Source organism: Ambystoma mexicanum, chromosome 2q (genome assembly GCF_040938575.1).
Source record: "Ambystoma mexicanum isolate Mex_15411 chromosome 2q, UKY_AmexF1_1, whole genome shotgun sequence".
NCBI lineage: Eukaryota > Metazoa > Chordata > Amphibia > Caudata > Ambystomatidae > Ambystoma > Ambystoma mexicanum.
Window position 1 is genome coordinate 337,112,164 of NC_090924.1, and position 12,935 is coordinate 337,125,098.

The 12,935-nt window shown below is 47.0% G+C and overlaps 1 protein-coding gene across 6 annotated transcripts in view; it reads right to left on the bottom strand.

Moving 5' to 3' along the window:
- CASKIN1 (CASK interacting protein 1) overlaps positions 1 to 12,935 on the bottom strand; it is a 1,401,469-nt gene that overhangs the window by 567,802 nt on the left and 820,732 nt on the right. For all 6 annotated transcript variants that reach the window (XM_069647339.1, XM_069647342.1, XM_069647341.1 and 3 more), the window contains exon 7: positions 8,042 to 8,150. In XM_069647339.1, coding sequence (XP_069503440.1) covers positions 8,042 to 8,150 — 109 coding nt within the window. The remainder of the gene's footprint in view (positions 1 to 8,041; positions 8,151 to 12,935) is intronic.

Genomic DNA, 12,935 nt, shown 5'->3' on the forward strand with positions numbered 1-12,935 from the left:
TTTTTCATTACCGCTTGGAATTGATATCTGCTGAGAGTTGTGCCGTCCGTGTCGTCCCTATGTATCAGGAGTTGACCTCCAATGTTTGGCCACTTGTCGAGAAATGCCTGCGTGATGCACCTGGGACAGTCGTCCTTCTCTCTGATGCAGTTGAGCTCTATCGCTCTCCCCTTTCCCGCCTAGTCGGTTTTAGATTTTCTTAGAAGCAGCGTCATACCTTTCGTCCCAATACTGACATCCACTCGTGCCAGGCCATCCCCTGCCACTGTGGTTCGGGCTACCAGTTCCCCTATTCTGAACGCCCCATAGCATGCCAGGGCAAAAGCTGCCCTGAAGAGTGCTGTTTTATAAGCGCTGCAGCATGTGTCCTGCAGCGTCTACAATAACACCACCAGTTTAACAAAATTTAGAGGCCTCCTACTATCTGGCTTTTTCCCTTCCAACCTTGCCCATCCCTTCATTGCATACTTTATTAAAGGACTGTCTGTTGGGTTGGCCACATCTTTGTGACGTATGCCACTGCAGCTAAATGTGCCGCCGCCCAGCTCTTCCTTTTCTCTTTTGTGAATGCACCCTCCAAGAATTTGCACATTTTCGTTGTCGTAACCTTTCCCACATCTTGTACTACTGTTTCACCCAGCATATTCTGCAAGTGTTTTTCGTATTGCTTACCCGTTTTGTAAGTTAGGGCGTTCCGGGCGAGGTTCTCTATGACCCGTTCTGGTTCCTGTGCTCTTTCCTGGACTTTCCAGTCAGCCTCCTGGCTAACCTTTCCTTCTCCTCCAGCGCCATTAGTGGAACCCATGCCTTTCCTGGCGTGGGCGTCTTTTCCTCTCTGGCGTCCGGCCTCAGTACCCTGAACCTGTCCCACTGAAAACGAGACAAGGCGTCAGCTACTACATTCGCTTCGCTGGATATGTGCCTAGCTCTTATGCATACATTGTTTTTCAAACACTCCAACGTGATGGCTCTCATTAGTTCCAACACCAGTGGGCATGATGCACTCCCTTTATTCACTACCTGCACCACCGCCATGTTGTCTGACCATACCGCCACCTCCTTGTTGTTCAGTTCAACCCCCACAAGCACATAATGCCACCCATATTGGAAATAGTTCCAGCAGTGTAATATTCTTTGTCCATTCTATTTCCTGCCATGCCCGTGTCCATTTCTCTGCGCACCATTCCACACCTAGCATTGCCTCAAATCCAAATGCCCCTGCTGCGTCCGTGAACAACACTCTCCTTCCCTCTTGGTCGATAGGCGAGCGCCAGATAACCGAACCATTGAATGATTTCAAAAAAGCCCCCCAGACTTCCATGTCCTTCTTGATTCCCCCCCTATTCTAACCCTGTGATGCCCCATCCTGGCTCCTCTTGTCCTCAGCTCTATGATCATCTGAAAAATTCTTCCTTGCGGTATTACCCTTCCTGCAAAGTTTAGCTTTCCTGCCAATGCCTGCAACTCCTTCACTGTGGCCTTGTTCCTTCCCTTCAATTCATCAATTGTTTTTACAAGGTCTGCCACTTTTTCCTCCAGGATTTCAACATACTCCCTCCCTTGTGTCAATTTCTATCCCCAAAAACTGTATTCTCTGTGTTGGTCCCATTGTTTTCTCCCCTGCTAGCGGAAAACCCCATTCTCCTGTCAGCTCTACAAATTTGTTTAGGGTATTCTTGCACAGCCCTGACCCATGTGGCCCTACGAATAGGAAATCGTACAGGTAATGGACCACCCTGGCCTCCTCCATCTCTTTGGTGAGTGCCCGCTGTAGAAATGAACTTACTTTCTCGAAATATACGCTTGAGATGGCGCATCACATGGGGAGGCATTTGTCGATGAAAAAACCGCCCTCCCAGTGCATGCACAGCCATTTTTGTGACTCCTTATTTACAGGTAACAGACGGAATGCTGACTTTATGTCTGCTTTTGGCATCCATGCCCCCTTGCCTGCCTTTCTGACCAATTGTACCGCCTCTTCGAACTCTGTGTATGACACTGTCTCTTCCATTTGCGGGATTCCGTCATTCACTGATGCTCCCGGGGGGTAAGAGAGGTGATGAATGAGTCTGAATTCCCCTCTTTCCTTCTTTGGTACTAGCCCCAGTGGTGAGCATTTGTATTCCTGAAATGGCAGTGATTTGTAAGGCCCCCCAACTCTACCTAATTCTATTTCCCTCCTTATCTTTTCACTCACGATCCCTTTGTTCTCAGTGGCTGATTTCAAGTTTTTTGGTAGGTTTCGTGATCCCTGTCCAGTAAATGGAATTGAGAAGCCCTCCTGGAAGCCTTCTCTAACCAAAGTGGCCGCCTCTTGGTCTGGGAATGCCTGGAGACATTTTTCAATTTTTTCCAGCTTCACAGGTGAAACCCCCTTCTCGCCCTAACCCCTAAGTACGCTTCCCCTCACTGTTTCTATTTCCAGCTGTTGTTGCCCTTGTGCATTTGGCGCTGCTGTGGTCCCTGCTATATTTTTCGCACTTGTGGCTGAATTTGCAATTTTTTCCCCAGCTGCATGCAACCCCGCTTTCAAATTTCCAGCACTGGGCGGGAGGGGCTTGTGGTGTTCAGGTATTTCCCCCGCCACCCCCCTGGGCTGCTGGTGGCATGCCACTCTGCCAACCTCACTGCGCTCCATATTGTCTGCTCCGAAAATTCTGTTCCCCTGCCCTCCTAAAGTTGTTGTCGTATCTCCTGTTGTTGTACCTGTATTTGCTTCTATAATTATTCTGCCAGTATGGTTTTCTCTGCTGCCCTCCTGAACTGTGGTCCCATTTTTCTTTTAACACATTAAATATGCACAAGTTATAATTCTCCTCGTCCCATTCTACATCGGGGAGCAGTCCATTTCTTTCCTAAACTCATGGTCGTACTCCTTCCATGCTTCCCCACCAAATGCTTTGTACACTTTCAAAACCCTTTGTTCGTATGCTACCAATGCCACTCCATTCTCTGGGTATTTTTGTAATATAATGGTTGACAGTATGTGGAAAGCTGATACCCAGTTCTCAAAACTCCTCTCAACTGTTACCCTTCTTAATATTCCTTTCTCGTCCTCTTTCATGTCCTTCACTGGCACATTCAGCCCTCTTTTTTGGCACTCCAGCAGTGAGAAAATGTCTATAAACTCCTTTCTCCAAATGTTTTCTTTAACTTTGTCATTAATGTACCATGCCAATGTTTTCATAGAGCTCCCTTGTGCATCTTTCCCCGTTGTGGGCCTGCCATATTTTGTCATGGTTAGCCCCCCTCTTTTAATGCTGTGGTCGTGTTTCCCACTTCCACCTGCCCTTGTTGGGTCCCCCTTTGAGCCTCCTGCGGCGTGGCCACTGGTTCTGCTGGGGCCCCCTGTGGTGCAGGTATTTGCCCTGCTGGTGCACTTGGTATGGACGGTGGTGCCCCTTGGGGTGCTGGGACCGCCGGGGAACCTAGTGATAATGGTGCTGGATTATCTGTTCCTTTGCCTGCCCCCTCCAACCCAGAGCCCTTTTCTTTTCCCTTACTTACCACCCCCTTCCATTTTACCCAGGCTTTTAAGTGGCCTCTCTCATCATCGTCACTGCTTTCTGTTTCAGTGGTTGAGCCCCCCCCATTCTTCCCTGAGCTTCTTGTTTCTCCCCCCCTACCCTTTTCGCTGGTTCTGGGCGACTTACCCGTACCAGGTGCGTAACATTTTAACAATGCGTTTTTTATTTTTGCTACCACTTTTTACTGTACCTTTGTTATTTTCTTTTCTTTTCTTCTTCTTTGGGAGCTCCTCCGTCTCCTCTGTTGATTTCCTGGGCTCTTATCTCCCTCTTTTTTGACCTTGTGGGAGCACCTCTTCCCTTGCCATTTCTGATTCGCTGCCACTGCTTTCCTCGATCAGCAAAGGCGACATTTCCTTTGCCTGTTCCTCCTTTCTCAAAATGTCACAAACCCATTGGACCCCAAATTCTTGTTCTGCTTTCCTGGCCCATTCACTGAATTCTTTTGCCCTTTTTGCTCTGTCGTCAGCCATTCTTCTCCTCCTTTCGTGTGCCGTTGCTCTTTTAGTTCTATTCTTCACCTGGGTGTTTTTCCTGGCCCGGGCGTTTCTTTCAATCCTATGGTGGCTTTTTGAGTAAATCTGCCGTTTATCGTGCTTTCCACGTTTTGCTGTCCTCAACAATTTAGTATACAGTACTCAGCAACGTTGGGGATCTGAGGGCTGTTTATTGTTTCCCCTCGAAGTCCCTTTAGTAATGCTTTCCCAATGCTTCCCTCTTCCGACTTTTCCGGTTTACCGTTAACTCTATATGCTGTTAGCCGCTTGTGTCAAACGCTGTTCCCCGCCTTGGCTGCACCTGGTCCCCTCCTCGCACCTTCGTTGACCTCGTTCAGGAATTCTGCTTCTTGCTGCGGGCGCCTGGCAACAGACCGTGCCGGCCCCTCCTTCCGTGCTCTGCTTTGCGCACGCCCGCCGTCACTCACCTTGGTCTGTGGATCTCCCTGGTGTCTGCAGCGCTGCCGGCTCTCCGAGCTTCTACGCCCGCTGCACAGCTCACCGCCTTGGATAACCGCCACGATGACGCATCCCGCCCTTCTCAAGGCTCCGGGACGTGGCGCGGCTCCACCAGCTGGTCCTCCTCTGGATCTCTGACCCGGCGTGGTCTCTCCTCTTCCCGCCCACCGCTGTTGTAGGTGAGTGTGTATGCCGTCCGCAGTCTGAACACCAGCTTCGCTTCCTTCCTCTGCAGCTAACGCAAGTTTGGCTGTAGGGGTAAACGAAAACGATTCCTTCGACCTTCCAGGATCTAAGAAGCTTTACCCTAGCGAGGTGTGCTTCTTTCCTGAATGTGCCTCTTCCTTCTCCAGAGGCCATACTTATACTTGCATTCCTTTTGTTATTCTAGCGGGGGGCCGGCCCTCCCCTGGCCCCCACTGGTTGACATTGCACCTTTTCCTGTGTTGCTACCATTGCCCTGCCAACTGATGGTGGGGGGGCGCCGCCTGGCTGCCCTCCCCTTGCGTTTTACCCCTTCTCTGCCCCCACCCTTCACCTAACCCCCCAGGCCCTCCATCGTGCTGTACTTCGTACGGCCCGGGGCCTGGGGCAGCGGGCTTGTCTGTTCATGAGGCGTCTCCTTACTTCCCCCAGTCCTGTTGCTAGGGCTTGGAGGGGTGCGTGTTTATGTGCACCCTCCATGTCCACTTAGGCGCCAATGTTTTGCTCTCGGAGCACAGTACTTTCAATTTAAGAATTTCCATTCTCCATGTGATTCGCTTCGTTACCACATTTCTTTTTTATCTTCTTATGATGACATTCCGTTATAGTTTAATTTTATAAAATGAACTGCTGCTGAATGTCTTCAACATTCTCTCTTGTCGCCTGCGTTTCCCATGGGGCTGTGCAGGGGAAAGGGTCCAGCAGAGCAGCCAAGATGGTGGAGCTGGCAGCAGAAGCACTCGAACCCTCAGGACGATGCACATGTCGCCTACGCGCGGCTTGCATTGAATGATATAGGTCGGATCTCTTCAGGGCCCTGCTGCTGTAGCGAGAAGGTAGTTCGAAAGGGAATGGCTATTGTGTCGGGTGATAGAAGGGCCAGGTAGAAAGTAGAACTTTGTGGGGTTCCAGGGTGGCAGTTGATAATAGTGGATGGCCGCGCGCGCGAGCATATAAACTACTCACTAGCAAACCCGGCGCTGTGATTACTAGACCAGTGCTCCACATTTCTGCTGCTGCGTATAAACCTTCCCAGTGCACTGCAATACATTCTTGTTGAGGACGCTGCTGTGCTCGATCAGAGAGCAGCCGGCATCAATAATTGCGCTCAATGGTTGTTATGCAAGGAGCTTGCGGTGTTATTTTAATGCAGCGCTCGGGACACTGCTGAATGGAAGAGAAGAGCACATTCTTTTGTGACTCTCTGATTTGCTCAGTCAGAAAGAAATGAAGCATTTAGCACATACCGTCTGCCTCATTTCAACTGGAAGGGGTTCTTTCAGCTAAGCGACTCGTGTGAAACGTGACCTAGGTTCAGCCGCTGGCAGGATAAGAACAGAGAAAAGCCTGAAAGGGGTGAAAAGGAGAGGGGGACAGCAGAGGCAGGGGAGAAAAAAGGGAAAGGGGCAGGCAATAAAGGGGAGGACCAAGGTGAGAGTGTGAGGAGAAATCCTTATGGGGCACATTTAGAGGCAAATAATGCTCCATAAGGGGTTCCATTTTTTCAGTAGCTGGGGCTTTAAGTAGGCCGGGTCTAGGCTGGGCTCATACTCTTAAGTGTCCAGAAATGGCCATTAATCTATAGCTCTGGGTCGGGGAGGGGCTCCCGGACTTGATTTGCCTATGGTCAAATTCAATGAAAAGATGATGAATGTCAATACTTCTCTTTGCTACTAAATGTCCCTCTCAGCCACGTTTCAAATCGCATCATCTAAAACTTTTAGAGTTAAATTATTTGTTAATACTTTGAAGGGAAAATATTAAATAGGGATTTTTGCCAGATATTATATTGAACTTTTGTCACTAGGATGATTTAATATAATGAATACACAAGAAACATGGATTTAATTAAAAAGAACTAAGGGGTTGGAACGTGCATTCACCTATTTTGACTTCTTTTTTATAGTTGAATTTTATTTTAGTCACTTTTTAGACTGCTTGTTCATCATGTTACACTTGACAGACCTTTTAAAATAGATTGTATTGTCTGTCATGCCAAGTACGAAAATTCAACCATGTCATGTATGTACGGCGTATACAAGTCATGATGGCCCAATTTGGTGGGAACCTAGATCTTCCAGATCACTCGCCCTTGGAAGTTAATCTCCTCTCAGAGAAGCTAATAAAGAACGGGGTATCTGAGCTATACCTCACCATTAGCAGCTTTACATCTCCTCCACTGACACAGCTGAAAGATCATTGGGAAAGGGATGTAGGAACCCTGGAGAGTGAGGAGTGGGTGGAAGCATTAGTAGTAGCAAAGGAAGTCAATGTATCCTCAAGACTCCTGTCCCGTGAGGATAGCTCAGCGGCAATGTGTTCGCCTTGGAAACAAGATGCCACGAAGCAACACAGGTTCGATCCCCGGGTCCGCGCTTAGAAAATTCTGGGTATTAAGCGCGTTACAAATACGCAACTAAGACATATTCCTGTAAACAGCGCCTCGATGCCCCAGGCTGTGTGAGCTAAAAAAATAAAATAATCACAGAGTATATTACGGAAGAGATAGGTTATACAAGATGGGGAGAATGCAGACACTGATAGATGTCTCAAATAGGCACCCCTTTCACTTGATTTAGGAATGTCTGAAAGTTTCGGGGGACAACGTGAATTTACGAGGAATATTAGGACACACAGTGCCCCAAAGATCCCAAACTATTGTTGCTGCATATCAGCGGCGAGTGTGAAGGGAGCAAGTGGGAGGAGAAATTGATTATTGCCGCAATGGTGCTCAAGAGAGACCTCCCGGGTAAATGGGGATCCCAAGTAAAATATACTTTGGGGATTTGGAAGATCGGCATGGAGCAATGTCGTATGGAAGAGATACCCTACCGAAATAGGGGTTTCGGTTGGGAAGTATCAGAGAATTTGGGGGAAATGGGAAGGGGCAGGGGAATGAAAGGATGTCCAAAAGCCATTCGAAAATAAGAAGAATCCACACAATGGGATGGAGAAGGACTGGTTTTGGGGGAAATGTGATAGATGTGTTTTTGCATCAAGGGGGAATATACTATGGAATTGTAATGTGTATGGTAGTAATGTTATGTAACGTTGTCTTTTAATTTGTTTATTATTATGAAACAAAATCAATAAACAAGTTTATTTTAAAAAATCAACCATGTCTGCTAAACCACTCCTATTGTTACAAAGGTCACCTGTCCTTTAAAGGTTCCCCATTTACTTAGGCAGCGGCGGACGCTTCACAGGCCACGCTCCCAAACATTGTTTCAGCACTCGTTGGGGCACCTATTGATTTCTAGTCCGAGTTAAAGAAGCTGATATCACATGTACATGCGGTTGAATGCACTGATGTGTGCAGATACCGGAAGTACAAGACAATGTAAAAAGACTTACATCCAACAAGAGTCGCACCACCTCGGTCTTCCCGCAGAGGGACGCCTCGTGCAGCGCCGTGCCCGACTTGGTCTGCCGATTGATGTCGATGCCCGCCTGTAACAGGAGCCTGCAGAACGGATTTCATGACAAGAAGGGGAGGTAGAAAAGAAAGAGCAGATGAGACACAACATGGCAGACGTTTGATACCCTTTCATCTCACACAGCATTAAAGACATTTGATCTCTCATCTCTGACACAGAAACCTTCCTTTACAGTTATCTTTGGCAGAATGTGAACAGGGCGGTTGTGCATGTTCAGCTAGGCTCTTGGTTTTCCCAGCCCTTGCCTCCTTAAAAGGGGGCTGCTTCAATTACATATTTATTCATTGGACATTTGTATGGCACCTATACACATGTGTTTCCAGGCACCATATCACTTGCTCCGGACAGTTCAGGGACCTCCGAGATGTTCAGGTAATGTAGGCCACAAATGTAAAAGCAAAACACTATAGCGCTGCCCGGACCAAAGGTGGCTTAGATCTTCCTGCTTCATCCATCTTACTTGTTTCGTTTTTAAGAATCTCCCTTGACCTTAAAAGGGGCCTAATGATACTTTAACGTCGCATTAGAAAGGAGCGAGGAGGATGGAGCAGTTAACTTCGAAGTATCGCGCTATTTTGGGAGTCTGCAAACTTTGGTTCTTCCGCTGTTTCGCAGTAGACCCTCCATCAGCCCTAGCCAGTATATTCAATATTGAAGGATCATAGCAGCGGCAGTCCAAAACATCTGGAGTGCTACAGGTCGCACAGCACTGCGCACCATAAATCGCGACACTCTGCACACATCCACAAATACACAAGGGGGGGAAGGTAGGCAAAGAGGTCATTCTTGCCGGGGGCCCTCTTTTAGTAAATGCAAATGATTTGAAATTAAGTACAGCATATATGTGTTGTGACGCCCCCGCCAATTTGAGCGTGATATCATAGTCAGCAATTGTCCCTTTGGAATCAGTGTCCAGCCGTGGCCTTTCTGCCAACAACACTTGTCATGCTGGGATTCACAGGCCCAAAGGTATTTACTGACAAAATAGATTCCCAGCACGGAAAGCGGTGCTGGCTAAAAGGCCATGGCGCATAAATAGAACAGAGTATATAGCATCGTTCAGGCATGGATGGCCAACCATGGCCTATGCCTGAACGATGACAAAACGGAGCTTATCATCATGGGCACTGCTGCTCGCATTTCTAAACTCAACCCAAATTACTCAGCATTCATCATTGATGGGAACACTATCAAGGTCGCCAGAGAAGTAAAGACGCTAGGTTTCTACCTTGACTCGACCCTATCCCTCACCAAATAGGTAAACTCACTGGCCTCAACCACGGCCTATACATGTAAATTAATACGAGCTGGGAAACAATTCCTATCAGATGACAGTTGCCTAATCCTCTCCAGAGCGCTTATCCTATCAAAATTAGATTATTGCAACTCCCTCTACATAGGGGCAACTAAACAAACTATCAACAGAATACAAGTGCTCCAAAATAATGCACTCAGAGCGGCCCTAAGTATTCCTAGAAGAGTACATATTTCTGAAATAAGACGGAAACACAAATGGCTCTCTACCCAGGAAAAAATTAACCTCAAATCTGCCTCCCTCATCCACAAATGCTTAAATAACAAAGCCCCTCGTTACCTAACAGAACGTTTTACCAGAAAAAATCTCCACTAGACCAACAAGAACAGTCAGTCCCAACTGCCTTCTAGTGCCTAGATTTAAACTGACCACTATTGGAGGGTCCAGCTTCCCAGTCGGGGCAGCTCAATTGTGGAATTCCCTACCTCACGCTCTCAGATCTGACCAAAAGTTCAACAAATTTAGAAAGGACACAATAAAATGGCTCATTGAGAATGCTATGTAACTCGCACTCTCCCCACGCACCCACCACATGTACTGTACCTGATAAAGAGTTGCTATCTTGTAAAAGTCAGCTATATGATGACCTGCTGTCTGCGTACCATTTTGTATATGTACGTTACTGCCTTACCTTCACCCGTGGAGCTAAGAGAACCGCTTTTACCATGCTCCGTACAGTTATAACCTTTGTAACCATTTTGTATATGTACTGTACTGCCTTACCTTCACCCTGTGGAGCTACGAAAATTTGTTTTTTCCATGCTCTGTATATTGTAACTTCTGTAACCAAGTTGTAAGCCCTCTTGTCAAATGCGCCCTGCTACCTCAGGGTCCGGTGCGCACAATAAATAAATAAATAAACAAACAATCGTTGATGCTTAAAAGAGGGAGACGAGGTATGCACCCCTGCTGGGTGGCTTGTCTAATCAAGTGCACCCACTCGATTATCAGTGGCTGTAGGTACCCACCCGGAGGCACAGAGGAAGAGGCTGCTTATACAGGCGAGCACTACCCTGGTGAGCGTGGAAGGTGATTATGGACCGCTTGAATCTAATGCAGGAGGCCACAGGTGCAGACCCTGCAAGCTGAAGCAAGCCAGCCTTCTCGATGATTGGATCCCGCCAATCTGTGTCCCCCTCAAACACAAAGGAAGAGCTGCATGAAGTCTATCAGGCAGTGGTGGGCTGGCCTACAGGCAGATGTGGATATTTCCCGCTGGGCTTCCGTACCCTGTGCCTCTTTTGTGTGGGCAACCTACTTTCTGCTCCTCCTGTTTGTTCTTCCATCGACACCACCCCCGTCCCTTTCATCGCTCCTTCTCCCGACACACCCATTTGAAGTGAAGCATTTCTCATAAAGCTTCCAGTATCTCAGTCATCACTCTCAACAAATCTTATAGGTCAGTTTTTGGTTATGTTTAACTACTTATTGATCTTTACACAGCAATAAATATGTCACCATTTGGATCACTTGTTTCATGTTCTTGGGCGGAGGACCTCCTGGAGCCTTACTGGTGGTCTTTCTCTCCACACTCACTAGCAGAGTGTGACATGGTAGCGCTTTGAGCAGCATTTCCAGGACCACTTTTGGCTGCCGCTCCGCCTTGGCTAGCAGGCATTTTTATGCTCATCTTACTCTAGGCCAACAAGAATGGGTTCAAAGCCAAATTCAAGGATAAGGCGGACAGCAAATTGTACAGTGCACACTTTTGTGCCACCAGTATGAATAGAGAAAAAAGTCAAGGTTAATAATAGCAAAGACTAAAATATTTTTTTTAAATGCAAGCTCCCACATATTGTAACAGTTGAAAAAATGGATGTCGGAAATACAGTGAAATAACAAATATTGTAAGCACTACGGTAAAAAATAGATGTTAGGATGCCTGCAATCGCAGTTTGTAGCATAAGTACCTTTAATAGACAGCCTGCATCCTGTCACTCAAAAGAAATAGGATGCAGGGCCGACTCTCCTCGTGTCCCACAGAAGTCAGTGAGTGGTCATTCCCATAGATAACATGGACACGATTAATGCAGTATATAACCAGCAAGATTCAGGAGGCACGTGTGGCGGATGTGGAGATGACAGCAGTGCAAGGCTCGACTCCACAGAGGGCGAGATTCAGGGGTGCCAGGGCAACAACCTGGATGCCACTCTCTTTAGTGGGGATTACACTATATTTGGTAGCGGCTCAATGGGATTTGTGGTGTTGGATTTAAAGAGCAGCGCTCATAGCAACACAGGGCCTGATTCAGAGAAGCGTTTTATAATGGCGCGATCCTATAGGAAAACGTTCCGTGAATCAGGCCGCCCCACAGTGTTTTGATGTGCGAAGTGTTGCGTCTTCTCATGAACAGGCCACGATCCCGAGGCTAACACACAAAGGTGTCACAAAGCAGCACGTCTTGGGTGGGCAGATGGCCGTGGGTGTTTTTTGCAACTTCCTCTGAAATGGAGCAGAAACTCCTCTGTCGGGCACCTAGTCACAGACAGGAGCCAGCCACAGCAGTAGCATGGGGTGAAATCTAGGAGCACCACCGCCGGTGCTAATATCAGGTGGAGAGCTTACACAAATGCATGCAGAGAAATGTTCTGTGCGATAAATGCGTTGCAATGACCCCACTCCACAAAACCATGTTCATGGGGCTACTTAAGGTCAGAGATACAATCTACGGAGCTAGTTGTCCTCAATCTGGTATATTGCCCAAACAACCATTTCCTTGACCACATCATCCTAGAAGGAGAGTAATGCATGCATCTTGAAGTCAAATGGTGACGGCCCAGCCCCCCCCCCTTAACTATATGTAGAGCGAACGATAAGGCACACCTGTCGTGGTGATACATTAACAGGGTAATTTAGTTATGTTGATAACATTCACAGGTGCAGGGGAGAAAATGCAACTCTGGCACCAGAAGTCGCCAATGTACAATCACGAGAAAGAAAAGTGTCCTAGACTAATGGAAACTCGCGTCCCCTGCACACCTCATATACTAACCAACAGGTCAGTCAAATTATATTAACAATTCCAAATTTCACTTTTGTACGTTTTAGCGATATAGAACGTTCCAAACTTGCGTAATTCTCGTGATTATCACATAATATCACAACTATTTATTCTTTCAATTAAAAAATGAAAGCCTATTGTTATGACAGAAATGATTTGTTGAAAGTAAAAGTACAAATTATAATACAAAAAAGAGCTCAACGCGTTTCGGGACATGACATTCCCTCATCAGGAACAAAGTGTTCATAGTATTCACAATATTCACAATTCTGACATTCTTCCTGCTTTGGCCGCTCTCTATAGGTTAAATTACACCAGAATGTCTGATAAGTATACTGTGTTAAAATATAAAAAAAATGAATATTGGATAAACTGAATGTATATCACCTTCTCTGTAGGCCCAAAGAAGTCCTCAGATGCCCAATGTTGTGAGCTCTAGCTCAATTTGTTTAAGCGAAGAAAATCCCCTTTGTGGTGCCTTTGCTCTGTGAGAG